We start from the raw sequence: 12214 nt of genomic DNA, 5'->3' as shown, positions 1-12214 counted from the left end.
AGTTCCACTCATTATCTTCAAGCAATTAGCCCAGGTTTCATCCTTTCTTCAGAAACAACTCCACCAGAGCTGGGCATTGTGAGAGCCCTGGTGCCACAGCAGCACGGCGTGGCTGGGGACTGTTCGTTTCCCGTTAGGACTGTGGAATTAATCCTTTGTCAACACTGAAAAGCACAATCGTTTAAGCACAGCCATGGCCGAGTGCCAAGGCACATTGTCACATCAATGGGGTGAACAAGGAGCACAGATTTATTAAGCAAACACTGTTAAGTTTGCACATCCTAATCCTCTTTCTTCCTCGAGGATCCCTCAGCAGGGAGGGCGCAGCAGTCGATTATGACACTCCAGAAAGTGGAAAAAGCAGGAGGTGCAGGAGGAGGAGGAGGAGGAGGAGAGTTTCCGCTGCCCCTGCCAAGGGGAGGACGAGCACACAGGTGTGTGGTGTCACTGTGCCACATCCAGGGTGGCTTTCGGGACAAGCACCCTCCCTCTGTGTGACCATGGCCCGGAGCACCAGGCACCATCCCCAGGTCTGTCCCCGTGTCCCCACATGAAACCTGGGGCTCCCCAGGCCAGGGTAGCTCTGCCCAGGAGGGCAATGCCTCCTCACTGCAGCTGAGCCACCCCTGCAGTGCCAGGGGCTCCTCCTTGGCAGAGAACATCTGAGCGCCCCAGGAGCTGAGCCTCTGGGTGCAGAGGTGGAGAACAGTGAGCCACGAGCTCTTTCTCTGCCAGAATCCCATATCTGCCTTCTGAAAAAATCAATAAGTGCATAAATAAGGATCATACATCAGTGAACCAGACCTTGTTCTCAGCCTCCCTGTGTTGTATGATGCAACAAATACAATTCCCACCACAGCACACTGAGCTAGGGCAGAGCTCCTCATTCACCACACTGGCCTTTGCATGTCACACCTCCCACTTAACTGCACCAATTTAACAAAAAATAGGGGGAAAAAAACCCCACCACCAAAAGGCCCTTCCTAGAGCTCACCCCTGTGCCCACACAGAGACGGGCAGAGGATAAACTGTGCCAGCCTCAGTGCAAGCAGCCAGCCCTGATGTCTGCAGAGTGATCAGCAAACAGCCACGTGTGGCAGCCCCTCAGCCCTGTCAGCACCACGGGCTGGCATGGGAGTGCCCTGATGGCACAGAGCAGCTGGAAGGGGATCCAGTGCCCAGCACCTGGGGCCAGGCTGAGGGAGCACTGCTCCCCTCCAGGCTGCCAAGCAAAGCCACATCTGGGGCTCGGCTACAGGCTAGGAAGAGGGAAAAAGGCAGAATAGAATGGAAGGTGAAGTTAATTAACCTTTAAAAATAATGAATGGAGACTGCAGTGCAACAGATGATATGAACTAATTTATTCACTCTCCTCAGAAATAGTCATTTTGCTAAAGAAACATGTTTATCTATTCTATTTTAAATTGCCTCGGTGCAAGTCACCGACAGTGAGTCATCTGTGGGCAAACAATGAACTGACAGTCTCAAACACCAAAGTGATTTTATTACTGAAAATGATGCTGCTTTGTGCATCTGAGTTCCAGGCTGATCGATGTTTCTGCTGGTAACGTGGGAACACCTGTGAGCCCGTTCTCTGCTGTATTGATGACCTGCCACAGCACAGCTCCAGCTCCCTGCCCTACAGCAGGGAATAGCCAGCCTGGGCTCCTCACAGCTCCCACCTCACTCAGGCAAGGAGGCACGAGCAGCACTCGCTCCCTGAGGCACCAGCTGCTGGAGGAAAGAGGAGAAGCCAGCACACACACCCCCCTTGCAGCAGGCTCAGTGCTGGACAGAGCTGGGAGGTTTCTGTCGGCACGTTCTGCTCGCAGCCCCTGGTGTCCCCAGGCTGCTGTGAGCCACCACTGACCCCAGCGTGGCACTGGGGCAGCTCAGGCTCCAGCCAAGCACTGAAGGAGTCACCTCCACAACTCTCATCTACGCTGCCCCAGGCTTTTGGAAAGACAGCAGTTCTTCAGCAAATGACAAAAACGTTTCCCCTAACACCATCACTGTGCTCTGTGGATTTACTGAAATGAGTAGATTTCACCCATAAGCACCAACACCACGAACACTAAGCAGTTAGCAAGCACAGAACCTATTTACTCCCTGGCCAGCCACATCTCTGCAGAGCTGGTGAGACACTGCCCCATCAGCATCCAGGGCCATGCAGGGACACTTTGTGGTGCCCCACTGTGACACTGGGTCAGGCAGCACTCAGGGCAACACGGGGCAACCTCCCCAGGATACCCCAAACACCTGGAGGCTTTCCACCTGCCCAAGCTGCCATGTGCATGTGCTAACTTCTTGTGAGTGCATTTAATGCTGAGACAGATTTAAGCTGTTACTGGAGCGAAACCTGTGGATGGCCAAGTTCTCCCCAAGAGATTGGTGCCTTCCATATGCACTCAGACCAGTTTGCTGTTCCAGGCTAATTCCCTTACATACCAGGATTCCAGAGCCTGCACTCAGTGCCTGGACAGGTGCCTGGACAGCTGCAGGCACACGAGTCCCAAAGCAGCACTAATAAGGACATTGAACAGGGCACTGCCATGGTCCCTGCTACAGGGGGAGCCTGGCCATGACCCCACCTCAAACCTCAGTGCCAGGGACAGCCCAGGACAGCAGGGACAGCCACTCACTGCTGCACAGCCCCGGCTGCCCTCCCCACACAGAGATGGCACTGCCACGGCCAAGGGTGACCAGCTGGCATTTGGCCTTGCTGTCACATCTGGGCGAGGAAGGGACTGCAGAACGACCTGGAGCAGAATTCCACCCTCAGCCGAGTTCCCTGCTGTGGAATGAGCTCACCCACACACACAGGACCATGAGATTCAAAACCTGAACCTGATGCTTTCCTTGCAGGGCTGGTGCAGCCCCTCCAGGAGGGCTGGCTGCTGTGAATTATTCAGTGGGGCCGTATCCATTACCTGGGGAGGCAGATGGAGTAACACCTGCCCTCCTTTAGCCACGGCCTCCATGGAGAGCTCTGGGTACCCAACACCAGCAGCCCTCCCTGCAGGCCATCCTCAAATAACTCATTCTGCCTGAAATAGGCTCTGGTTTCTATACAAAAGCTGTCCCTATTCCCAGAGACTTCCAGCAGATAAAAAATATCTACTAAAATCAACCATGACAGATACAAAGAAAAAAAAGTATCAACTGCCAACACTGCCCTGAAATATTTTAACATCTTATAACGGGAAAGATGATATTTCAAAGTATAATCCATGAGTTTTGATGGCTTTATTTTAGATTAGCTTGTTTGATTTTAAATTACAGACAATCTTGTCACAAAAATTTCTTCTGCTCTACACAATTCTGGCAAGAAAGCTCTTATGCTAAATGTATTTTCTAAGTGTCTTCTATAAAAGAACATAATCCAACGTCCTTAAGAATTAGCAAAATACAAAAATTAACTTTAGTCTACCATGATTTCTCCTTCTCTCTACAGCATTCACTCTCTATCCACTTAGAGGCTTAAGCTAACTGCCACTTTCCATTCAGCACTGACTTAAACTGAAAAAAATAGATGTTATACTACAAGATACTGAAGAAAGTTATTCAAGATAAACTGAAAAAAATAGATGTTATAAACTACAAGATACTGAAGAAAGTTATTCAAGATGTCTTCCTTTTTTGTACCATCTCCTGCAATTCTTGGAAAGACATCTTTTTATCCAGTGCTTTCATTCAAATTTTACATACTACTTGCAAATGTGTTATACTATTATAAGTGCTACTAAAAAAAACTCCTCTCCACTGAAAGCCACAGCAAAATTCCCAACAGATGAAAAGGTCAAGAATGTTTTCATTCAAGGCAAACACATTTGTAATAATTTAGGCTAACACAGAAGTGCAGTTTGTTCTCATCAAAAGAGCAGTATCTCAAACACAAGCTACATGTTTTCATAGAGAAGCTGACTTGACTTTCAAGTCAATACAAACCCACCGGGTTTTCTTGTTAAACATTCAGGAATAGATGCACACTTGTTATACCAACAATGTCCACATAAACACTGCAATTTACCAAACCCAAGGGTTAAGTTACCTGATTTTTCTATAACTATTTCCAGACAGATTACAAGTTTGTCTTACGGCAATTCCAAACTCAAACATCCTTACCTTTTTCTGGACTTAAATTCTTATATACTTCAAGGTCTGCCATTAAATTTGTAACTCGGGCATTATTGGCAAGCAGAATGGAAATTCTCCCTTCGGGAAAGGCTCAGTTTGATCTTCACGCCTTCAGAGCCAACACATTTGGAAAGCAAATCCTTGGAAGCACAGCCGAGCGCCGCTCCTCAGGACGAGCGAGGAAGCCTCGGCGATCCATAGCTCAAATGCGGAGGGGAGAGGCGGTCACTGGGCTCCCGCTGGAGGAGCGCAGGCTGCGCGGGAGCCGGCGGGGTCTGCCCGTGCTGCGGCTGCGGGGCGGCGCTGCTCCGGCATCCCCGCACGCAGCGCTCCGGGCTCGCAAGGGGCTCCGGGCTCCGCAAGGGGCTCCGGGCTCCGACACAGCGCCGGGCACCGCACACAGCGCCGGGCACGGCACGCTCCGGCCTCGCAAGGGGCTCCACAAAGGGCTCCGGCCTCCGCAGGAACTCCGGGCTCGCACGGGGCTCCGGGCTCCGACACAGCGCCGGGCACGGCACGCTCCGGCCTCACAAGGGGCTCCGGGCTCCGCAAGGGGCTCCACAAAGGGCTCCGGGCTCCGCAGGCACTCCGGGCTCCACAAGGGGCTCCGGGCTCCGCAAGGGGCTCCGGGCTCGGAGCGTGGCCGGCCCCGGGAAGCGCAGGGACTCCCGCGGGCAGGGATTACCACACTCCGGCTCGGAGCGGCGGAGTGACGCAGGCTGAGTGCGGGAGGGGAAACCCGAGCCCGCTCCAGAGTAACCCCCGCATCTGCAGCCGCAGGGGAGAAGCCCCCAGCACCTTTGTGGCCTTTGCTGTGCCCTCCTGCTGCCGCTGTCCCCAACTCCGGGAACAGCCACCCTGCAGGGACAGTCCAGCTGCGGCACAAACGCACCCGGCTCGGGCTGAGCATCCCTGAGCAGGGCAAGGAACAAGGAACAAGGAGCAGGAGTGCCCCGGGAGGGGCTGAGCGCCAGCTCTGCCAGCAGCTACAGAAACCCCCCGTGCCCCTGGCGAAACCCTGGGCTGGTTTAAGGCATCCCGTGCTCCTGAAATCAGGCAATGTGGAACAAGGGGCAGAAGCACTCAGACTTGCATAAATCGCACTTCCTTACAACGGAGCCCACAGGGCTGGAAAGCACAGCAAGAATGAAGTCAGCTCCACATACAATGCTTCACATCCTTCATTTATTGCATTTTCTAATTCTTTCCCTCTTCAGCTGGCTCTTCCACTGTGACATTTACATCAGCACACCAAAGGAATTCCCAGCTGTATTCCTAAACATTGTGACAGCAATAAAAGAGACAGAATTTGTCAAGCACAGGCCAGGAAAAAGTTACACGGGAGACAGCGTGACAGAGGAGGAAAACAAATAAAAACCACTCAAAAAAACCACCCATGATAGTTCCACATCCCTGCAGAACTTCAGTGGGATGGGAGACAAAATCCAAGTGGAGCTGACGTGTTTTACTTGCTGAGATATCATAATTTCATAGCTGTGGGTAACACAGAGAGGCTTCCCACAGCCCCCACGACAGAGCTCAGCACTCTGTGGGTATCCATGGACCGTGTCCAGCACCCTGGCACGTGAAACGAGACCCCAGACCCACTGCAGGATCTCTTGGCTGCTCAGCTGTGGCTCTGGTGGCACTGGCAGGAGGTGGCACAAGTCCCACGCTGAGGAGGGAGTGTCACCCATTGCAAGGGAAATGGGGTGGCCATGGCGTTACCCCAGCTCTGGTTCTCAGCCCACCACGCTCGTGGCTGAAACCACCACTGTGGTGCCTCTAGACAGTTACCAGTGCATTGAAATTATGCAATTCAACAACAAAAAATAAACTGTCACTGCTGTACAGTTTAATTATTGATATATCAGATTGCACTTGATAATGTGTTAAATGCAAATTACCCACACTCCTACTGTTCTGTTAATTATAATACAAGCTACACACAAGCACCTTCAATGCCACAGCTGCTCTGTAAGAAACCTTACACAATCACCAATACACTCTTCATTATTTTGTCTCCAAAATAAGCTTCCTTTTAAAACCAGACATGCCTAAATGCTACATGTCTTTAGAAATTCAAGCATGTTATGTAGGTTAGAAGCACATTACAGCAAACAAATGAAGATGTTTTCAAGCATGTTATGTAGGTTAGAAGCACATTACAGCAAACAAATGAAGATGTTATGTAATTTAGTTGACAGATGCCAAATGGTATAAGAAGACCTGTAGGTTTATCCAACTTCAAAAAAAACTCCAAAATCAATCCCCATGACAACTCCTCAGTGTCAAGCCAGGTTGTGCACTGAATCCCAAGCCCTGTCAGTTGGTTTGGCTTTTCCCTTGCTCACAGGCTCATTGTCCTGCTGGGAATGCTCTGCAGGGCCACAGCTCACACGGTTCCAGCAGTCCCAGAGGTGATGGTGACAAACGAGTTTCTGAACAAAGAACCCACTTCCCTTTGCCTGCAGCTGATTGACATCAATGGTCACTGCAAGCCAAGACCTTTTCGGCCATCACTGCCGTCCTGGGGGGGCTGCACAGTCCCAGCTAAGGGCTGGCACAACAGCAACAGCCTCACCTCCACGCCTGCTTTTCCCACCTGGGTTTCCTGCCCACACCTCACAAGGCTCCGATTACTGCACAGAGACACAACCCTGCAAGTCCTACTGCAAAAATATCCATTTTCCAATAAATGAGAATATGATTTAACTAACAGTTTGGAAATTACAGCATCAGAGGAAGGTTCATTTTCTAGCTCATTGGGTTTTCCTTTATCACTGTCAAAATAGCTGGAAACCAGCACAAAGCTAATTCTGCTAAAGAGCAAGAAAAGCTGATTAGAGAACTAACACCTCTTACGGGGAATAGATAATGAAATAAGGAGATAACAACATCTTCATAATCATCTTCCAAGTGTAATCTTAGATCTGAACTGTAAGACAATCTCCTTGTGAAAAGTCAGCCAGCAGTGAATAAAACTTTGTATCAGCTGCACAGAAAACTTGCCATTTTTATCAGATTAAAGCTTTTATCAACTCATTTATCGTTAATGAAGACATGGTTCTATGGAAAGCTGAGAAACACTCAAAAATGAAAGGAGAAAATAACTTGGCATTAGAACACAAGGACCTGAAATATTGTCTGGAGAGAGATCCCACATGAGACTCCACCTTTCATTAACAGATGCAGAGACAGACACAGCTCTTGAACAAAGCAGAGAGAGTTTCTTCAGGCACTTCAGGCCCTTTTTAAACCTCAGTGGACTTGAATACATTAATTCCTTAATGCTCTTCTTGCAAACACATTTCCATTTACATCTGCTTGTCACAAGGAATGGATTGTGGATATTTCACATAAATCAGAACATGAACCCAAACCCAAATTCCTGCACTACTAACTCGTTCTGCTTTCCCAGCACCATTCTGAAGCAGATAAAAGGCTGAGTCCTGCAGCCCACAGCTGGCATCTGTAGCTGTGCCCCCAGCCCTGCACGAGGCTCCAGCAGAGCTAATTATAGAGCACTGCCCATCAGCAAACATCAGGCCTGGAGGATTTGTGCAATCTGGCGAAGCTCCGGGACTGCTCCCCCAAAACTCTCGTGCTCCAATAACCAAAATCGGCCGTTTGACTGCATAAAAAAGGACAACAGAAGGCATTTTCTGTTCTCATTGGGCACGGAAGTCTGAGGCCACTGAAGCAAGGAGGGGCTCTCCGTGGTTTCCTCATCAGGGTGTGGGACAGCCAAAAGCACCAGGATGTGCCCAACATGATTTAAGGACCTTCCATGGTCACCTGCCAGGCTCAGACCCACTCCCACCTTCCAGGCAATTCCCTTCCCAAGGTGAAACACAGCCTGCTCCATCCCTGCTTCCCTCCAGCCAGAGGGTCCCCATCAACCACCACAAGTTTTGGGGTTAATTCCCACAGATGGTCACAAGCATAAATGAATTCCAAAAATCTTACGGAAAAAAATAAAGCTATCAGATGCAATGAAGAAACTGGAATTATCTAGGTGCAGTTTTGGCTGGGGAAGTACTTGCCTTGCTGACTGGGAGGAACTGAGAGCCACAGAAAGGGCTGCTCTGTACACTTTGGGTTTTTCCCCTTTGTATTTCTAGCCCCGACCATCGAGCAGCAAAGTTAAATGGATGTTTGCTCTGACAGCACAGCCATTCCTACATTGTTACTGCCAGCAAACAAACAAAACATGATGCACAGTTACAGCTTAAAACCCCAGCAAAAATAAAAAAAAAAAATAAATCTCTTCTTCCAAGCCTAGAGGGATGCTGTACTTTGTATTTTGGAACTGCTTGCAAGAGGAAGGAAATGAAAGTGAGTTCATCAAATCCTCAAGGCTATTCCAAACATTCTAATTGCCTGTCTTCTCTGTTCTGCAGAAACTGCTAAAACAGCTCACCCCCAGCCCTGTCTCTGGTCTGTTATTCTCTGTGTGCACACACACTGCTGTATCTCACTGCTGCTGCTGCTGAAGAAAACTGACATTTTTGCTTCTGGGCAGATAAGACTCCCCAGAGTACAAGGCACAGCAGCAACCTCCACTTCTGTAACCAAAAATTTCAGACATAAACAGATAAGAATTTTAATATCCTGCAAATGCAGCCATTAGCAGCATTTCTTAATAAAATTATAAAATGATGAGAGAGCCTTAGGCGATGTGGATGCACCCAGTACTTCATTACACACATGAATCTCAGTCATTATTTAAAGACAACCCACCAGCGCCCGTGGAAAGCCCCACAGTTGTGTACCAACACTGCTTGTGTAACAGCCTGCAAGTGTCCCAAAGCACCATTAAACCCAGCAGAGAGCAGCCTGATCCACGGCCAGCAGCACCTCCTGAATGGAACGGGAGCTCTGCTGCTTGTAGCTGATGTTCACTGGACACAGGGATTGAATTGGGGCCACAGATAGTTTGCCAGCCTCATTTCCCACTAGTCAATACATTGCCTGCTAATCACATTTACAACTTCAGAGCAAGAGCACAAATACAATGCTGCAACAATTTTTCCAAAACCTGTCAATCTCTCACTCAAAATATCTTAGTTTTTCCTGGGCCTGTTTCATACACTTGTGGGCAATTTTCAGCTTGCTCTGGTGCCAACTTCCCCCATCAGCTCAAATAAGCCTTTTCCTCCCTGAGCTTTCCCTTTGCAATGCACTCAGAGCCAGCAGTCACATCCCCTCTCAATCTTTGATTTCCCAAACTAAACAAGCCTGACTCATCTCATCTCCCCTTCTGTACCTTCTCCCTGTTCCTGAGCTCCCCCTGCTCAAACTCTGCTGCCCCGAACTGCATTGGGCTGGGCCTTGTGGCACCAACACCTTCATCTTACTGAGTGCTCAACATTGCATCTTCCTTCACCTGGTCACAGAACCAGAGTGCTTTGGCTTGGGAGGGGCCCTAAACTCACCCTGTTCCACCCCTGCATGGGCAGGGACTCCTTCCACTGCCCCAGGGTGCTCCAAGCCCCTCCAGCCTTGAGCACTTCCAGGGATGTGACATCCCACACTAATGGGATTCTGCAAGGGCACTGCACTGCAACAGGGCTGCAGGCTCAGCCGGCTGCTTCTGCTGCAAGCTGAGCCTTTTTTCCTTCTGTTTGTTTTGGAGAGGTTTGGTTTTGTTTGGGGTTTTTGTTGGTGGTCTTTAGGGTTTTTGGTTTTTTACATTAAACAATTAAACCACTCCCAATAGAGCTTCAGCATTCTTATTAATGCAGTCCATGAGTTCTTGCCTTTGAACTCCTCAGCAGCAGGTGAACAAATGGAACCCCATCTGCTCAGGTGCTTCAACTAATGCAGGTGCCACAAGGGTGTGAAGAAAACACCAGAGATGAGCAGAGCTGGGCAGCAAAATTCCTCTCATGCACCTCTGCAGACACTTCCAGTTCTCCTAAAGATCCTCCTGTGCTTTTTAAGAACACCAGCTGGCCCAGTGGGGTGTTTTTACCTGGGCTGCCCCAAGGTGCTGCAGCTCCTCCAGCTCACAGGTTCAGTTCCAGACAATCACTCCAGACAGCCCTGGTGCCACTGACTGCCCCACTGCTCCCAGGCAGGGTGCACCTGGATAATGTGAGCAGCCTGAATTACCAGCACAGCCCTGGAGGAGCCCAGCCTCTCTGGAGCTCCAGAAAAACGCACTAATTCCTGGGACATCACACATCCCTACCCATGCTGTGGGACTGTCACCTCTGTCACTGTCCAGAGGGAATTCAGCCCCTCCATACACTCAGAGGGAAAGGAACTGTCCTGCAGTGTCTTGCTTAGGTTAAAAGAGACAAATGGGAAGCCCTGATGGATTCTGTGAGGGAAAAATAGTTAATCTTTTCTGATCATCAATCAAAGACAGATAAATTAGGCCATGAAATCTTTCTGGTCTAGGATTCCTGCTAATTATGCCCTGGGCTGCAGATGATTATCACTTTGCAGACTCATCCCTCAATAGCTGTTCATGGATTGCTGGACTCTGTGTGATGGATCATTATCCAGCCTGTGCACCATTAGCAGGATAAAGGCAAGGTGCTGCTCTGAGCTGGAACACACCTCAGGCCTCAGAGCATGGACCAGGCTCCTCTTTCACTGCTCTGCAGTGGCAGAGCTGCAAATCCACACCCCAGTCCCACACTGGTGCAGGAAAGCAGGGATTAACAGGCACCCACCAAAACACTGCCACAGTGCCCAGGGGCACCTGGGTGAGCACGTCCCTTCCACAAGGTCAGAGGGAGCTCTGAAGGAACACGATCCCACCAAAACCAGTGGGGCCGCACGAGTGGCCTGAAAAATGCCAGGAACAAATTCATTTCATTGGAGAAGCAGAGTGGTTCTGCCTGGAGATGACAGCACTCTCCCGCTAACGCAAGTCCCAAGTGCAGCACACACATGAATTAATGTGACAACACCACTGTCAGACTTACTTACAGAAAGTTATTAACATTCTTCTGGTGTCCCAAATAGGACTAGAAGTGCTCGTGGGCAAGGAAAAAACAGTACAGGGAAAAATGGGGCTTTCTCTGAGAGCTGGCGTTCATTAGGAAGATTCACAGACTGACAAATTATTAATTCTCTCACTAAGCCATTAACTTCATCAATGGTGACATAACCACAGTGACAAAAATGCAGATATAGTTTGTTTTACAGTGGGCTGCAAACCTCTCCAGTCCTGACAAACACACTGAAAATGGAGCTGTATGCTCTCTAGGTAAAAAAAAAATCACCTTTGCTTTGAATGAGACGAGCATTTCTATCTTTAATTCAAAGCCATTCCATGCCGCTGTTATTAATAGTGCCATAAATCTGCCCCAGTGATGGGGTTTAATTACTGACCTCAAAGGGAATAAAGAACACAAGGTGTGGGCCTCTCAGAGCAGCACTGGGGGTCACTCCCTCAGCAGACAGACGGGTCCAGCTGTCTGATCAGAGCAGACCTGCTGGAGCCCCCAGCCCGTGTCACCCAGGGCACAAGGAGCACCGACCCGAACGGCTCTGCCACCGGCTGGGCTGCAGCTCCTCTGCGGGGTTCGGGGCTCCACCGAGCCCTGCCTGCCCCCGGGGCTGCCGCTGCTGCACAGCCACGAGCACCGGCCACGGGCCAGCCCCAGCGGGTCCGGTACCGGCAGCACCAGGGGGGATCGGTGGCACCGGGGGAATCGGTCAGACCTCGCCCCGGGGGAAAACGGTGGGACCGGGGGGGGGATTGGTCAGATCCAGCCCCGGCAGCACCGGGGGGGTTCAGGGGGACCCGGGGGACGGTGCAATGCTGGCAGATCCAGCCGGGCAGCCCCGAGGGGGATCGGGGGAACTCAGCCCCGGCCACACCAGAGGAGATCGGTGGTACCGGGGGAATCGGTCGGACCCAGCCCCGGCAGCCCCGGGGGACGTCAGTCGGGCCCGGTACCGGGGGAAGTCAGCCACATCAGGGGGGATCGGTCGGAGCCGGTACCGGGGGCGGCGGTCCCGGAGCGCCCCCTGGCGGCGGCGCCGCAGCCCCGCCGTTCCCCCGTCGCTCCCGGGGTTCCCGCACGCTCCGAGCGCTCCCCGGGCGGAGCGGGCA

At 50.8% G+C, this 12214-nt stretch overlaps 1 protein-coding gene across 4 annotated transcripts in view; it reads right to left on the bottom strand.

The window, feature by feature from the left end:
• PLCH1 (phospholipase C eta 1) overlaps positions 1–12214 on the bottom strand; it is a 55323-nt gene that overhangs the window by 32635 nt on the left and 10474 nt on the right. The window contains exon 1 of one of the 4 annotated variants that reach the window (XM_064721179.1): positions 4126–4484. The exons of the other annotated variants lie outside the window; for them this stretch is intronic. Within the exon in view, the coding sequence (XP_064577249.1) occupies positions 4126–4168 (43 nt within the window). The 5' untranslated portion in view covers positions 4169–4484. Of the gene's footprint in view, positions 1–4125; positions 4485–12214 lie in introns of those variants that run through there. 4 annotated transcript variants of the gene reach the window in all.

Source organism: Zonotrichia leucophrys, chromosome 9 (genome assembly GCF_028769735.1).
Source record: "Zonotrichia leucophrys gambelii isolate GWCS_2022_RI chromosome 9, RI_Zleu_2.0, whole genome shotgun sequence".
In the NCBI taxonomy this organism is placed as follows: Eukaryota; Metazoa; Chordata; class Aves; order Passeriformes; family Passerellidae; genus Zonotrichia; species Zonotrichia leucophrys.
This window is presented reverse-complemented; position numbering and strand designations above follow the sequence as displayed.